General features: G+C 35.7%; 1 protein-coding gene across 4 annotated transcripts in view; it reads right to left on the reverse strand.

Annotated features, from left to right (window-relative positions):
* Positions 1–1,968: 1,968 nt before the first annotated feature.
* The window catches only part of CPT1A (carnitine palmitoyltransferase 1A), a 45,685-nt gene continuing 32,034 nt past the window's right edge, over positions 1,969–15,619 (reverse strand). For 3 of the 4 annotated variants that reach the window (XM_082283380.1, XM_082283381.1, XM_082283382.1), the window contains 3 exons: positions 14,786–14,890; positions 12,802–12,894; positions 8,199–11,271 (listed from right to left, as the gene is read on the reverse strand). In XM_082283380.1, coding sequence (XP_082139506.1) covers positions 11,185–11,271; positions 12,802–12,894; positions 14,786–14,890 — 285 coding nt within the window. In that variant the 3' untranslated portion in view covers positions 8,199–11,184. Of the gene's footprint in view, positions 2,242–3,895; positions 3,988–8,198; positions 11,272–12,801; positions 12,895–14,785; positions 14,891–15,619 lie in introns of those variants that run through there. The other variant, XR_014226494.1, reaches the window with a different exon arrangement.

The following is a 15,619-nucleotide window of genomic DNA, read 5'->3' on the forward strand; positions in this document are numbered from 1 at the left end:
TTCACATCTTTCTTTTTGCCTCCCCTTGCCTCAAACCAGTGCAGAACTAATACAGAATTAGAAGCTGCTTCTCAAATCTTGCTACTCTATTCCAGCTGACACTCTTCCTGAGGTGTGTCTCTCATATCTCCATTTCCTTTCATATTCCTCTGCATTCTGCTTTTTAGTAAAACTTGGGCCCTTTTGACATTTACCCTTTTCTTCTTCTGTCCAGGTATGTCAGCTTTTCAAATGGACCACGTAGTGCTAAAAGAGAAGGGGTTTCCTGTCAGAATGAACTACAATTTTTTACAATCTCTACATTGAAAGGGAAATATTAATTCCAAAGAACCTTAAGCATAGTTGACTAAATTTGATGACAACTGGTCTAATCAAGCAGGGATTAACTCCAAACCTAACTAATAGGGAGGGCAGCTCATAGCAGCTTTCAATTTTTGTGTAAATATCTCATGGAGTGGATTGCATTCTAATTCTCTGTATTATTTCTTTTAAATTTTCCCTGTGATTTTTTTCTCTTTATTATTATTATTTATCCCCTTTATTATTATTTCCTCTTTATTAATTTTTTCCCTCTTTATAATTTATTATTTCCTATTTACTATTTTCCTACCTCTTGACTAGTCAAAATTCCTAATTTTTTTCCCATCATCATTTGAGCTCATCTCTCTTTTGAACTTAATAACTTGACACTTTATATTATGGCATTGTCCTCTGCTGTGTGTTCTCAAATAAAGATGCATCTGATGATGAGAGTGTATTACATGAAATTCAGTTTTTCAAGAATTCTAAGTTCATCTTAAAATGTATTTCTCTTTTTCTACTCCTCCCAGTAATTTTACATTTTATTTTTAATTTATATTCCTAATTTCTACATTTAATCCATGTTTATGTCACCAGTCCTAACCTTAATTTCTTGTTTACTGGTAATACTCCTACTGAAACTCAATCATACTGGGAATTTTAGGGAGTGGATTTCTCTTCTACACTGAGTAGCTTCTGCTTCTAACAGATTGTTTCTGAGTTTTTCCTAATTTATCACGTGGAAGACTGTGTTCTCACTCCATAATTAAACTATATCAATTCTGCTCAATGGGTGCAGACAGGGAAAGGTTAAACAACAAGACTCTTACTCCATCTGCATGCAACAGTCAGATCCTGCCTCATGTCCTTTAATTATTGTCTGACTTTGGGATACTGTCTTTTCATTCAAGTAAAAAACTTTCTGAAATTAAATTTGGGGTAGAATACTTCCTTCAAAGAATAAAAATTATCCTTCAGTCATCACATGACTAGTTTTAATCCAAAATTCTATAAAGGGAATGAATGACATCCTTAAATTTCTTTATGTAAGAATAATGCAGAAGCAACACTCAGCTTTGTTTAGGCTAAAAATAACATATTTCAAATACTGCAACTAATGGAAAAAAAACTACGGTGTTTTTTATACATGAAGCTGATACCAGTGCATACTGTATATTTTTCTTTTTTCTACTTTACTGGCTTTTAATCACTCGATGTCATGAACTCAATTGCTGTAACAATTACTGCAGTTTGTGCAAAAATCACCATTGGGAAAGCAATCACAGTATATATGATTAGCCATGTAAAATAACATTAAAATTTTTTTAACTTGTTTAAATGTAAGTTTTGAAATTTAAGTTCTACTTTTAGGCAGAATGCTCAGTTTCTACTGCAGAAAAAGGTTTGTTACTGTGTAATTTAATCACATTCAAATCTAGACCCAGAGCTTCTCTCTATCAATTTTACATTTGGTAAAATACACCTAGTCCATTAAAGAATCAAATTTAATTATCATGTATACATCTCTGTGTGTATTATTCATGCACAAAAGCAGCAGCAAGACAGTGAAATTTTATCTTAGTATACAGCATTTGCATTCTACATAGGAGCCTCCAGATATGCTTCCAGATCCACTTCTTAGTTTTCATGCTGTGGATTATATGCAGTCATCTACACCCCTGCAGGAAATTCTGAGCTTGTGTGACACAAATCTGCATCAACTGTGGATCTTTCTAGCTCAATATCAGATGAATCATTTTTAACATAACAAACATAATGTTTTTCTTAAAGCATGTGTCCTGTACGTTTGTCCTTTCAACTACACACTGCTATTAGTACCCATTAAACGTTGTTAAATTCTTACTTACAATTTAAGGTACTGAGATTTTGTCCAATTAACGTGGTTTCTTGGAATTTGTAGCCACTAAAACAAAAGGTAAGCTACACAGGTTGGAAAAAAAAAAAAAAAGAGAAAAAACATTTAAAAATACAAGGAAATTATTCTATAGTTTTGAAACAATAAATACTGGGTTTATCTTTTTTTTTTTTTTTAATTGCTGCTACCTAACAAGTCTGCCTCTTATTTAAAAATGATCTGCAATTAAGTATTATTAAAGGAAATCATTAGTGTTAAAAATAAACACATGCTAATTAGATTTAGAAACACATCAATTCAGTAAGATAATGAAATGTTTTTGGGGCAAATGAACTGCACAATTGCATTGATACTAAGAAACCTGAATTAGAAGAAAAATGTGTAAAAAAATCCTAATGGAAGAAAATATTCTCCTTTTTTTGGTAAACATCAATGTGCTTTTCTTCACCCCAAAAGAGTCTTACAAGGGTTCTCAGAAATAGCATAATCTATATAATACCAAATTTAAAGGTTCACAAGTGAAATAAATGTATTTTTCTTACCGAAAACGATATTTTTAATTCTGGTGTTACTTCTAGCAATTGTTGAAACCAGAAACCCTTATATGCAGAAAGTATACTGAAAGCTAGCTAAACCACTTAGAAAATATGTACAATTGTTACTTTCAAGTAACACAGCCTTAACAACCCATCTTAAAAAGAGGAAAAGGAAGGTATGTTGTACTTAAGGTTGTAAGATTACAAGATGAGTCTTGAACTTGTATTTAATTGCATCTCATCTAAGGAAAGAAGAAGAAGAAAAAAGGAAACCAAAGGACAAATCAAAAGCTGAAGAGAATAGTCCCTAGAAACTTTTAATTTCTTGTCTTAATTCTTGTACTTGCTGTGAAGATGAGTAGAACATAAAAAAGCTCAAGCAAATAAAAACTAAAGAACATATTTCAGCACGCTGCTCCTCAGGTTTTTATTCCCTTCCATTACAGCAAATAAATGACAATTTGAATTTTAAAGAGGAACATGACCTTTAACTAGAACATATCTATTTTATCCTTCTGATGGCTTCTGACAAACAAAAGCAAACAGGCTCCATACTTGGAGCATTTGCTGAGAGATGTCCACACTCAGCACCTATTGCTGTTAAGAGCGATCTGCGCTTATATGGTGCATATGGTGCTTAATATGAAAAGGCTTTGTGTTTCAACTTCCATCTAAATAAAAGACCATAAAAAAATATAATATTAAATAATGAAATAAAGCATGTAAAAAAAATTTTGAGGAAGCTATATTTAGGTAAAGAAACACTTATGTACATTAAAACTCAAACATTTTGTTGCTGCTTAGATGAAAACTTGCTACTCCATCTAAATAGCAGTAACTTTAGGACCTCATAAACCAGGGTTTTTTTAAACAACTTGATGGCATTTCAAGTTCACATAATTTTCTAAGTAGTACTGAGGCATCCAGAATCCCAGGATTAACGAAAATCCCATAGCCGTCAAGGCTGCTCTTCATTTATAGAGGAACAGTGTCCCTTGGTGGCAAACGAGGGTAAATGCAAAAGTATTCAGTGGCTTGTGCCAAATGTGCTTTATATGGAAAGAAATCTGTATTAAAATTTGCAATAATTTTAACATCTCCATCACTCTTATGTCCCCGAGGTGTCTAGAAATTTTTCAGTTAAAAAATAAACTGAAATAATAAGTGCTGGTGTCTCCATTACCTTTGGCTCATCTGCCCCGTTGCTGTTTAAGAACACAAACACATGCAGTTGCAAATCAACAATCTATGATATAATATCTGCCAATACATTATCTAGAAAAAGAAAAAAAAAATGTATCTATAGCATTTCAAATTATCTAGAGAAAATTATCGTTTTCCTTGTATCTGACTGAAGATAATTACTTTGGTCACGATACTCAGGAATTAAATGAACTGATTTTATGTTCTGTGTGCCACAACTGTTTATACACAGTATTTGAGTACCTACTTCCAGCTGGCAGATAACTTGGAATGAGTAACTAATGATTAGTTTTAATCTAATAAATTGTAATTCCAAGCACATAAAGATTTTCGTAAGAGTTCCACCTATCCTATAAAGCTTCATAATCACAGACTGGAATGTCTCAAAAAAAAAAAAAGCATCATTGTGCATTAAGATGTTTGCTTTTTCACCCTTAATTTTTGGAAGCACCTGTTGAGATCTCGAACTGTAGCTCCCTAACATGCCATTGTAACTGTTCATTTCATTTATTTAATTGTGATTGATCAATCTAGAGTTTTGCTTTGGATAAAGCAATCTTCACATAGGTTTGCTTGTTTGTTTTTTTTCCAGCTGTTAAATAGAAAGTAACATGTTTTTAATACATAAAATAGCATTATAGATATAGATATAGATATATAGCAGTATAGCTAGATAAAATTCAGATTCTGAGTGCAAGGAACTACCTTATTATTCTTGATATGACACTTACTAAGTGTGACTTTCCATGCTAGCGTGGTACAAATTAGTTAATTTTCTCTAGCATATAATTTTGCTATCAGTTACAGCATGTAATTACCACAGGGTTGGAATGATTTCTGTGTGAACATCTGGATTCCTCTGCTACACTGTGCAATGCTAATAACTTGCAGTCAGACTCAGAAACATCTGTACTCTGAAGAATTGCTGTGTCTTAGTGATTCTCAGTACCAATAGTAACTGCCTCTCTTAGCCTGGAATAGAAAGTTTTAAGTTTTAACAGGCGTGCTTTAAAATCTACTTTAAATCCCAGAGACACAATACATTTTCTAATTTTTCTATATAAATAATGCTTTATAAAGCAAGGATTTTATTCAGATTTAACACTGTGAAGTTAATTTGTCAATGGCAGAATGATTTTTGCTTGTATTTCAAGTAAAAATATTCCTAAAGAATGACAATAAACAGTAACATACTTCACAGTAACAATGGCATTCAGTGTTTTCAACACCAGGAGGCACCCTCTTATTTCTAAATGGCCCTGAAGAAGTTAGGCAATAGTCACACGACGTATGTCAAAAAAGACCTAATCTTGAATTATATAAATTGACTGAGGATAATTGGGAATTACTCTAAGTAAGAAGAAGTCATCTGAAACTGGACTGCAAATTCAGCTGTACCATAAATCAGATTGTTCCAAAATGAACAACTGTGTGCTGTGGCATTCTACCACAGATGTGTAGATGTGTAGTAAGTACCACTTGTACTTACTGAAAACCAATCTTTCACCTACCTTGCCAATCCATCAACTCATTAATGGAAATTAAATCTGAGCCATCAGTGCCCTGGCAGCCAGGAGGGCCACCCGTGCCCCGGGGTACATGAGGCACAGCATGGCCAGCCGGGCAAGGGAGGGGATTGTCCTGCTCTGCTCTGCACTGGGGCGGCCTCACCTCGAGTGCTGGGGCAGTTTTGGGAGCCACAATATAAAAATGATATAAAGCTGTTAGAGAGTGTCCAAAGGATGGCCATGAGGATGGTGAAGGGCCTTGAGGGGAAGCCATACAAGGAGCAGCTGAGACCACTTGGTCTACTCAGCCTGGAGGAGACTGAGGGGAGACCTCATTGCAGTCTCCAACTTCCTCCTGAGGGGAAGAAGAGGGACAGGCACTGATCTCTTCTCTGTGGTGACCAGTGATAGAACTTCAGGGAACATCATGAAACTCTGTCAGGGGAGGTTTAGGTTGGATATTGGGAAAAAGCTCCTTCCCCAGAGGTAGCTGGGCACTGGAACAGGCTCCCCAGGGAAGTGGTCACAGCACCAAGCCTGACAGAGTTCTAGAAGTGTTTGGACAACGTTGTCAGGCACATGGTGTGACTCTTGGGGTGGCCTGCGCAGGGCCAGGAGTTGGACTTGATGATCCTGAGGGGTCCCTTCCAACTCAGCATATTCTATGATTCTATGATTACAGTGTCATGTTCCCAAGTCACACTTCCAGAGTAAGCCTTGCTGCTCTCAATACACACTTCGGCTACTGAATAGGCAACCTTAAAAATCCTGTTTTACAAAATTCCAGTGCCTTTCAGAAACATCTTTCATGAAAATCCTGAATTTCTGTAACTCATCTTGCACATACCTATGGAATTCATATGTGAAAAACTCAAGAATTTTAAGAGATTAAGTTGCAAAGAACATCTCTCCATAGGCAGGGAATGCTGATGTTAGAGGCAGATTTGAATCCACAGCCCTGTTCCTTTATGTACACTGCACATGGGAAGAAGGCTCAAATACTAATTAATCAGCTTCCCAGGTATTATTTGGTGCAGTCCCACTTGGCAGTTTGGGTTCAGGTGGCCTTAGGAGAAGACCCCTTCCTACCTGTCCTGAACTGGAATCAGAATATGCAAAGGAAAGACAGGAGCCAACCAGACTTGACCCTTGAGGACCAGAAACAGGCAAAAATTCCAGATGCTATTTTGCCTTGCACCACAATGCAGGAAATCTATGGAGCAACATTTTTCTTTGCCTCTCTTTTGTGAGCAGATCAGACAGGACACTGTTTGAAAGCACCTTTTACGCTCTGGCACTTAGAAAAAAAGCCCATTTTAGACATTCAGGGGTTGAACAGATTCTTCCAATTATCATCAAACCTTACCTGCACACTTACTATTTAATCATCCACAGAAGCACCAGTCTGAGGTAAACCACAGGTATCATTGAAAAGATTCTAGTACTTAAAATGAAGAATGTCTTGTTTACAGAGATCAGTGTTTTAACCAAGAATTCCCTTGCAGTATCAATAAAAGATTTTGATGTCACTACAGCATTACATTCTTGTGAAAGAAATATTAATATTCTTTTGCAACGGACTTGATGGGAGAAACAGACTCCAGTTTGGGTGTTTGATGTCTTCAAAACAAGAATATTGATTCTTACTTGCAACTGGAGATAGGAATGATATGAACACCTGAAGAAATTTTTACTTATAACTATGTATTAAATTATTCATTTTTAAAAGCCAAATGACTAAACAAAAAGCATGACTTAGTGACCTTGAAAATGGGAAGCTATATACATTTTCATGGCATAATAAGGCAAGTAAATGCTGTGGCCCATTCAGCATTACCAGCTACTGTTACATACTTAGAATATTATTTCTGTTTTTTTCTTTTCAGTGCACAGCTCTGGTTTAGGTGTATTTACAACTATAATAGCATCACACTTAATACCTACATTTGTGTTTTCAAAAATAAACCAACCAAACAGAAAATGGAACAAAGACAGAAACCAACTGTAGCTTGCTTTTCTAGTTTCAAGTCAGAATTTAAGTTGTTTGAACTTGATAATTTGCTTTCCACCTGTGTGTGCTGTGCTTGCTCTTTATATATGTGCTTCCGAGCAGTTTAGGAAGGTAAGCAAGCAACACAGAAACAAGCAATCAGTTTTATTTCAAAAAAAGCATTTTTAACCTGACCAGAACTTCATTCTAATACCTTCAAGAAGAAGGGCAAATGAAGGAAACATTCATATTTAGTGTCATAACCTATAAGGATATGAGAAAGCAAGCTGGTCAGAAAGAACTTTCTAAATCTCATTTTTAGCTCCTGGTACAGAGACTAACAAACTTTCATTACCTTCAACTTTGAAGAAAGCACCTGTTCCACCTGATCACATCTTTATTATCTGTATGACTGCTCCTTCTGGAGAGAAAATGCCTGAAGTCAGAACACTGACGTTTTTATGTGGCATCACTACAGAAAAAAGAAAGTGGACACAATTTGATGGCAGACAAGGGTGAATCCATATGTTCAGCTTCTTTTGGGAGCTTTAATTCCTTTTAGTTGTAATAATTCATTAACACATTCCCTATTAACTAGAAGACGTTTAAATCACTGCTAAAACTAACAGAATAGTTCACTGCTACTGTTCCTAACTGGATTTAACAGCAATGGTTTCACAAGTCCTGAATTTCAAGAAACTACACGGAGCCGGGAAGAAAATAGTAAAGATATTAAACATTGTACTAAGTAGTGGTAATTGTGAAATTTTATTTCATTTTTTGAAGTCACAGAAGGAAGTAGAAAATAGAGACAAAGTGTAAATAACCAACAATAGATGTCAAGTAACTAAACAGGATAAAAAAAAATCTGCTAGCTTAAATTAATATATTTTACATGAGAAGACAATTGGTACAAAAGCTGAATTAGAAGGATGATTTTCAAGGTCAGGCACACACTTCCCTAGTCCCTCAAAACACTCAAGCCTTAAAAGAATATTCAGCTTGGAATGGTATTAATCCTGAACAATGGTACCCTGTAAATGGACTTAATGTTTTCCTAATTTCTGCCATGAAATAGCTGAAATAATAAATTCAGAAAATGCCCATTCGAGGCGTATTCCACCAATTCCACACTGCTATTTAATAAACAGAAAAATTTATTATCATCCAACCTGACTTTTAACCACCTCCTCAACCCTAAGTTTGATTTCCTAAATTACTAATTGAGAATTAATGATTCAAGGTTTTAATATCAAATTAGTAGTTTTACTGGAATATGAACATTTTACTTTACAATAAAATACACTGTACTAGAAGGTTCATTCAAAGCTAGGCAATTTCAGTTACATTCCTATGGCTTTGAGCAAAAGAGACCCCAAGCAGTTTTACTGTATGTACACAATATTGAACATCAAGATTTAAATTATTTATTAATAACCTACATTCACTGTGGATTTCTAAGATTTACATCCAAAAAGCATACTTTATTTACATGCTGCTGACATTTTAAAGAAAAAGAAACAAAATATTATCTGTTTAGGAATTACATCTATTCCAAAATTTTAAAAGATACATTTAACACCACAAAATGTTTTAACATTTACAATAAAAACCAGCTTTCTGTGCCAATTATACTTACTCTCCAAGAATGTAAAATTGCATTGATAACTGCACTAACTACAATTAGACTAGAAACACTTAAGACCTGAGAGTCAAATCTAAACCATTTTTCTTTTAAAGAAAATCCTACAAGCTAATATGCACTTATGTTAATTTAAACACAGACTGGTCAGTGGTCAATTAAAAAAAAAACAAACCAACACCAAAAACAACCCCCAAAACACTCAGTGCATTATTTCTGCAGCTCCAAAAATAGATCACTATAAAATGGTTGCAGTAGCTTGATAAGTGCCAGGCCTGCCAGATGCAGTAAGGCTTATTTCAAAGTGTCCTTTCCCACACACTGGACCCTAATCAAATAATGAGTGTCTTTGATCAATACCTGTGAGGGTTCCTACATTTATGTAAGCATGCAGTCGCTTAAGTACTCATCTTGGATTTTTGAAGGTTCCCACCTCAAGCATACATACCCAGGCATTTTAATAGCTAGATGAGAGTAAAAATAAACATGAAGAGGCATAGAAAGTTAGAAATACTGGCCAGAAAACATTCAAAGTCTAATGGGAAGTTTTATACCCACTCCAAGGGTCTTTTAAACTCGGCATAGCTCAGGAGCATCATTCACTGTATTAGTAACCATCATGTACCTTATATAAAATAGTAGAAAATAGAAAGTGGTTGTGCTAACAAGTACACTTTACTGCACTGCAGGATGTAATACAAAGCTACCCCACCTATAAAGCCTGGGGAAGAGAAGCATCATGCAAAAATTACTCCATTTGGTAGCAGCCATTTTGTTTCTGCACTTGGAAACATCGTGCTCCTTTCTGAGTGAAACAGCTTTCCCATCCCTCCGGGTATCCTTTAGAAACTGCCTGACCAAGAGCATCTCCCAGGAGGGGCTTGAAAAGGCCATGATTTTCCCACTCTGGAGCTATTTCCCATGGCTTTAGCAGTTTGCCCTTCTCATGCAGATGGTTGGCAATGCAGTAGTGGCCCCTCCAGGCTGGAAGCAGGCAAACTGCAATCGATCAGCCTACACAGGCAGCCTTGCTTTGCAGGCTATCCAACACATTGCATTCAACCCAATTCACATTTCCCAGGACCCAAAACTCGAGTGACCACCAATTCCCTTCACTAAAGCAAACACATGAATATCTGTTAACCCAAAACAAAGTTAGTCCTGCACTGCCTAAGGACTGACCTTTGCTATTTAGGACAGGAGAATTTCATTAGAGCTTTAAACCTGACTGTACCATTTGGCAACGTATTCACGTCTGCTTATGCCACTTCATTCTAATTTGTAATTTGAAAACCAGATCTGCATTACTACAGCTTCACCTCTTTCACCACTGAAACAACTCTCAGCATATGTCTTTTTCCTGGGTTAAGGATCTTCATTTTTCTAAGGCACTTGCATCAACAAGCACACAGGTCCATTTATTCACACAGAAATAAAATCAACGTCACAAACATGCTTGTAAGCAGTAAGAAAAATGTGATACCTGATAATGAGGGGACACATTTTACTGTCCAATGGTTGGATTTCTTTTTTTTTTCTTTTCAAAAACCATAATATTTCTACAATTTAGTGTGTTAAGGTGGGTTACAGCAGGGAGTTTTTGGCATGTTTTACAGTATTTAGCTCTAAAATGAAATCAAACAAGGCAAATGGCCACAAATTTTGTCACTCATTTACATAAAACAGCAGATACATTGAAGAACATTCTGCTATTAACACATAGAAAATCTAACTTTTTCTAGTATTTAAGTCAGTGTGTTTTATCCCTTTGATTCTGGAAAAAAGTAAACTGAAGTAAAAAAAAAAAAGAGAAAGTGTATACAAATTAAGAGAAAACTGCAGAAGTTAGAATATACATGACTTCATGCTTCATCCCTAGAAACACAGGAGATTTTAAAAGTAATCCTTTGTGGAAATAAGCTCTTCCATACTACTGACAAAAAACACCTAACCAACAAACCACAACAAAAGAGACACATTTAATATACTGCTAAGGTTTTAATAGGTGATCAAGAAGGTGTTGACTCAGTTTCTTCTCCAGCTACTCTTTGACAAACCTTGCTCTTGTTCACCGTGCAGAAGACTTCTCATCCCACCAACAGGAGGTTGCTTGGCACCAAGAAGGCAGCTCACTTTGTACAGTTTTTACCAAGGTTAAATAAACCCATGATGTCAACCATTGCTTTCTGGATGTTCTTTCCAAAGCGATGAGAATCCTTTAAAAAGAAACAGAAACCAAAACCAAATACTCGTACTGTCCACCAACAGCTATTTTTCAGGCAAAAGAAGAAACTTTTTTAAAAAGTTAAAAAACTTAGTATTTTGTAATTTTGGAGCTTATGGAATTCAGGCATGTATTTTACCACACAATGGGAAATTAGAATACCAGAAATTTTAACGCTATACAGATTAATCCAGATTTATGCTATTACTGACCAATGAGTTCTTCATTATGCATTTACTTTCCTTCAGCCGGAAATGAGATCATATCCTTTTGAAATCAGATGAATGAATAGCTTTCTGCTACTTTAAAATCACTGGGTTTTGATATTGCTTTTCCTACAAGATTTTGCAAAAGCTCATCTTCAGAAAACAAAGTGAGTGTATGACTGATGACCAAGAAGTACTGAAAGAACAGAAGAATGTTTTTTATTTTAGTTCCTATCAGAAATGCTGAATCATTTGCCACTGAAAAAAAATACTGAAAATGAAAGTAACAGTTTCCTAAGTGTAAATAAGATGGGCACTTGTTCTGTTTATTCCAAGTGCTAGATGAATGGTACAAAAAAGAAATTAAGATTACAAATATAAATTATTAGCTACATTACAGGATCTACTACAATGACCCTACTAATATCAAGACCTCACTCATGAAATGCTGCCTTTTCTGTATGGACCTTTGACTTCACTAATAAGTAAAAAGAACAGAGAGAAATTTCAAGTACAAGCTAACAGGCATCTGAAGAACAATTTCAACTATGAACAAAACAAAGTTGCATTTCCTGATCTTTAATGATTAACCAGGCACCATGATCTCCAGGACAAGTTAAGGTCAAAAGAGGAAAACTAGGTCAGCTATGTAACCCTGAACAACTCAGCATGCTTAGTAAAGTATATGTTTTAAAGTATAAAAATATAAAGGATAAATTGAACTCAAAGCAGGCTTCCACAACAGCAGGATATTCAACATATGACATCTACTACACTCTAATAATGGGTGTTATTTTAATAAATTTTTGATTAGTTATGTTCCTTAAGTACAGATTATAACTTATGGGTCAGCTTCTTTCAGGATTATTTAAAGCAGGAAGGCTTAAATAGGGAGCATACATTTTACTCTGTCTTTACAGCTGCAGCCTGAGACACCAATCAGAACTGTAATGAGAAAAACCAAGAGATGCCCATCTTTCTGTTTAGGGGACACATATGATCATTTTACATGAGTTGCAGGGAACTACATGTGTAAAGATAATCCTGGGACACATGTTTTCTTTATGCTTGAAAGCATAAATGAAATAGAATATGGTATCCTTGGGTCATGAGCTATTAAATTTATACAAGTGGAGACAAAAAACTCCAGCAAAACAGCAAAAAACTCCAGCAAAACAGCATATATTGAGAAAGAAAAAACACATTGTAACAGTGTGTTGCAAGTTCTACTGTATTTTTTAGACAATGAGTAGAACAGTTCTATAAGCACAGATCAGAACAGATTTATTAAACCATAGGAAAGGACTGACTCTTACCGTTTCAGAACAAGATACTTTGCTGGAGATGTGGAAATGAATGGAATTTTCACCCAAGATAATGTAAGAAACACCATACCCATCATCAGCCACCTAGGGGAAGAAAGAAGAGAAAAACACATTTTAAACTTTTTCTTTCTCCTTCATTCTCAATCGACTTATGCACAACTAAGAAGTTGTTGCAGTTCTTAAAATCAGTTGCAATTTCCTCAAGTCAAACTTCAACTTCTACATTTAATGCACAATTTCTGAAGATTGGTTCCACTTCAGGAATAGTTCTAGTCTCATCTGAAGTGCATGGAATTACCATTTTCTGAATATTTGTCTGTAATATTTCCCACCTTTAATATTTTGGAATAAAATACTTATTCAAAGAGCTTCTCTTATCAAGGCCTGGTCCTAAGCAGCTATACAACTTCAGTGCTTAAGCAGCAAGGAATTAAATAGTTCAGCTGTATACCTAAACAATCATTTTCCTGGGATCATTCTACTCATGTAAACAAACACAATGTAAAAGCCTTGTATTATGAAAACTTGCCAAAGGCAAGTTTATATCTGACTCTACAGCAAACATGTGATTCTGAACACCTGTATCATGAGCAGAGGTCTGGTCCAATTTCAACATTAGCAGCATTAACTGTCCCAAGTTTCAGTCTGGTATTCAAACTATGCCTGGTAAACACAGATTATCCTGATGTCACCCCTCTTCATGTCTCTCCTAACTCAAAGGATCACAGCCTTCCATGTCTTGGCTGCCACTGCTGCTAAGCAGCCTGACAGTATTCTCACTGTCAGTGCTACACAGGTAAATTCTACAGAACACTTAAAAAACCCCTTCAAAACCAACAAAAAACACATGCATGGAAAGCTGATGTACTGCATCTCTGGCCTACTTCTGCAAACCAAAGCACAGTTTTTGTAAACAGAAACAAAAGGAAAACAGTGTTAGAAATTCCTGCAGCCAAACCCCTCTTCTATTGCCTTTTGGGCATTTGGAATACTGACTTCATAATCTGCTAGGGGAAGCCAGTTTCTCAGGAATGAGCAGTATGGCTGTAGCTAGGCTTCCTTGATACTGCAAGTCAAACTCATTCCAACTTCAAAAACCACTGACAGCTGTATCAGAAACACGAATAAATAAATAATAACAACTTAGCACACCCCCCCCACCCCTCCCCCCACCATCTGCCAGCTTGACAAACCAGCCAAAATACACTGGACTCATCACCCTAATTTCTGTGTGGCGAAGAGCAGTCCTGTGATCCCTCTCACTGTTCTTTCAACAGAAATTATTTTGGAAAACATTAGTCTGGTATAATAGCCCCATAAAGGCTGCTTAAGAGATCTTGTTGACACCAATATTCTCATCAATGACCAAGTTCAAATACCAGTAGAATATTACAGCAAGTAAGCAGCTTTTCAAATCTCTAACAATACACTGGTTTCTTGAAAGTCTACAGAAGCCATAGAACACAGCTGTTTGATTTGGCCACTTAGGAGGGCAAGCAGAACAATGTGAGCAGCTTAATCTGGAGGAATGTATGAACACATCTATTAATCAAGCAGGAAATATAAAGAACAAGTCAAGTATAAGTACTTCTACAAACCCCAACCTTAAAATCTAGTTCAAGTAATAAGGCATTTGTCACTGTAGTAACAGCCTGATATACAAAAGATCCGGGCACAGGCAATGTGATAAAAACTCCAACTTCATCAGATCTCTCTGCTATGGAGCCCTGTAGCACATTTCAGAACTGTGTACTTCCTTAAGAATGATTCATTCTTGTAGTGGGATACCAGAAAAAGGCGATGCAGACTTTCCTGAGCACATCCACATCATGGGAAAGCATTACATACATGCATTTAAAAGCATGAGCTGCACCTCTGATATGCAGCAATGAGGCATCACAGATCTGAAGTTTTTAGACTGGCTTCTTGAAAATAAAACTCTTTTTTAGTGGGGACTTCTATTTAGGAAACATACCGGTCCAAACCCTCCACCAGAGGCTAACATCTCTGGGTTCTTCTTCAGGTCAATGTGTTGCTGCGGTGTCTGACTCGTTGACAGCCTCCAAGGTTCTGACAAAACCTTTATTAGATATGAAAGAGATGCAAACAAATATGAAACACTGTTTAAGAACATGCAACTTTCTCCAAAACTAGTCAAGATAACAAGTGTTATAATGACAAGTGTAATATTGATTTATGAAGTGTTAGAAAACACTTCATATTAAGGATAACTCCCATTTCATTGGAATGAACAATTAAAAAGCTTAAATAAAACAGTTAAACTTGTCCTGGTATGGAAACCATTAACATATGAGGAGGTGATGTCAATTCCCCAAAGAGAATAAAATAGAATTTGGATAGAAATGCTACTTCAAACAAGATTATCTGGTCTATAGCCTAGCAACTTCCACACAACAGGTCTTGTTTTAACAGGATCATTATTAGTCATATTTAAACCCCAGTAAGATCCTACATCAAGTTAGAAGCTTGTAAAATCTCTAACAACACACATATATCTTGGAAATTTGGAAACTGTAGAAAGTTGTTTTATTCTTGACTTAGCCACATTTAGGAGAGCAAGCAGACAAATGTGAGCAGCTTCATTTTGCAGCAAGGTGGAACACATTTTTTATTAATCAGAAAAAATGAACAAGTGCAGTGTAATTATTTTTATAAAATCCAACCTTAAAATCTAGTTTAAGTAATAAAGAATTTGTCACAGTAATAGTGACATTAATGCCACATACAGCTCCTTTAACTCATAGTAACTTAAAAGAAACTGAATTTGTCACAGTTTTACAAGAAAATT

The sequence above is a fragment of the Coloeus monedula genome (genome assembly GCF_965178545.1).
Source record: "Coloeus monedula genome assembly, chromosome: 6".
In the NCBI taxonomy this organism is placed as follows: domain Eukaryota; kingdom Metazoa; phylum Chordata; class Aves; order Passeriformes; family Corvidae; genus Coloeus; species Coloeus monedula.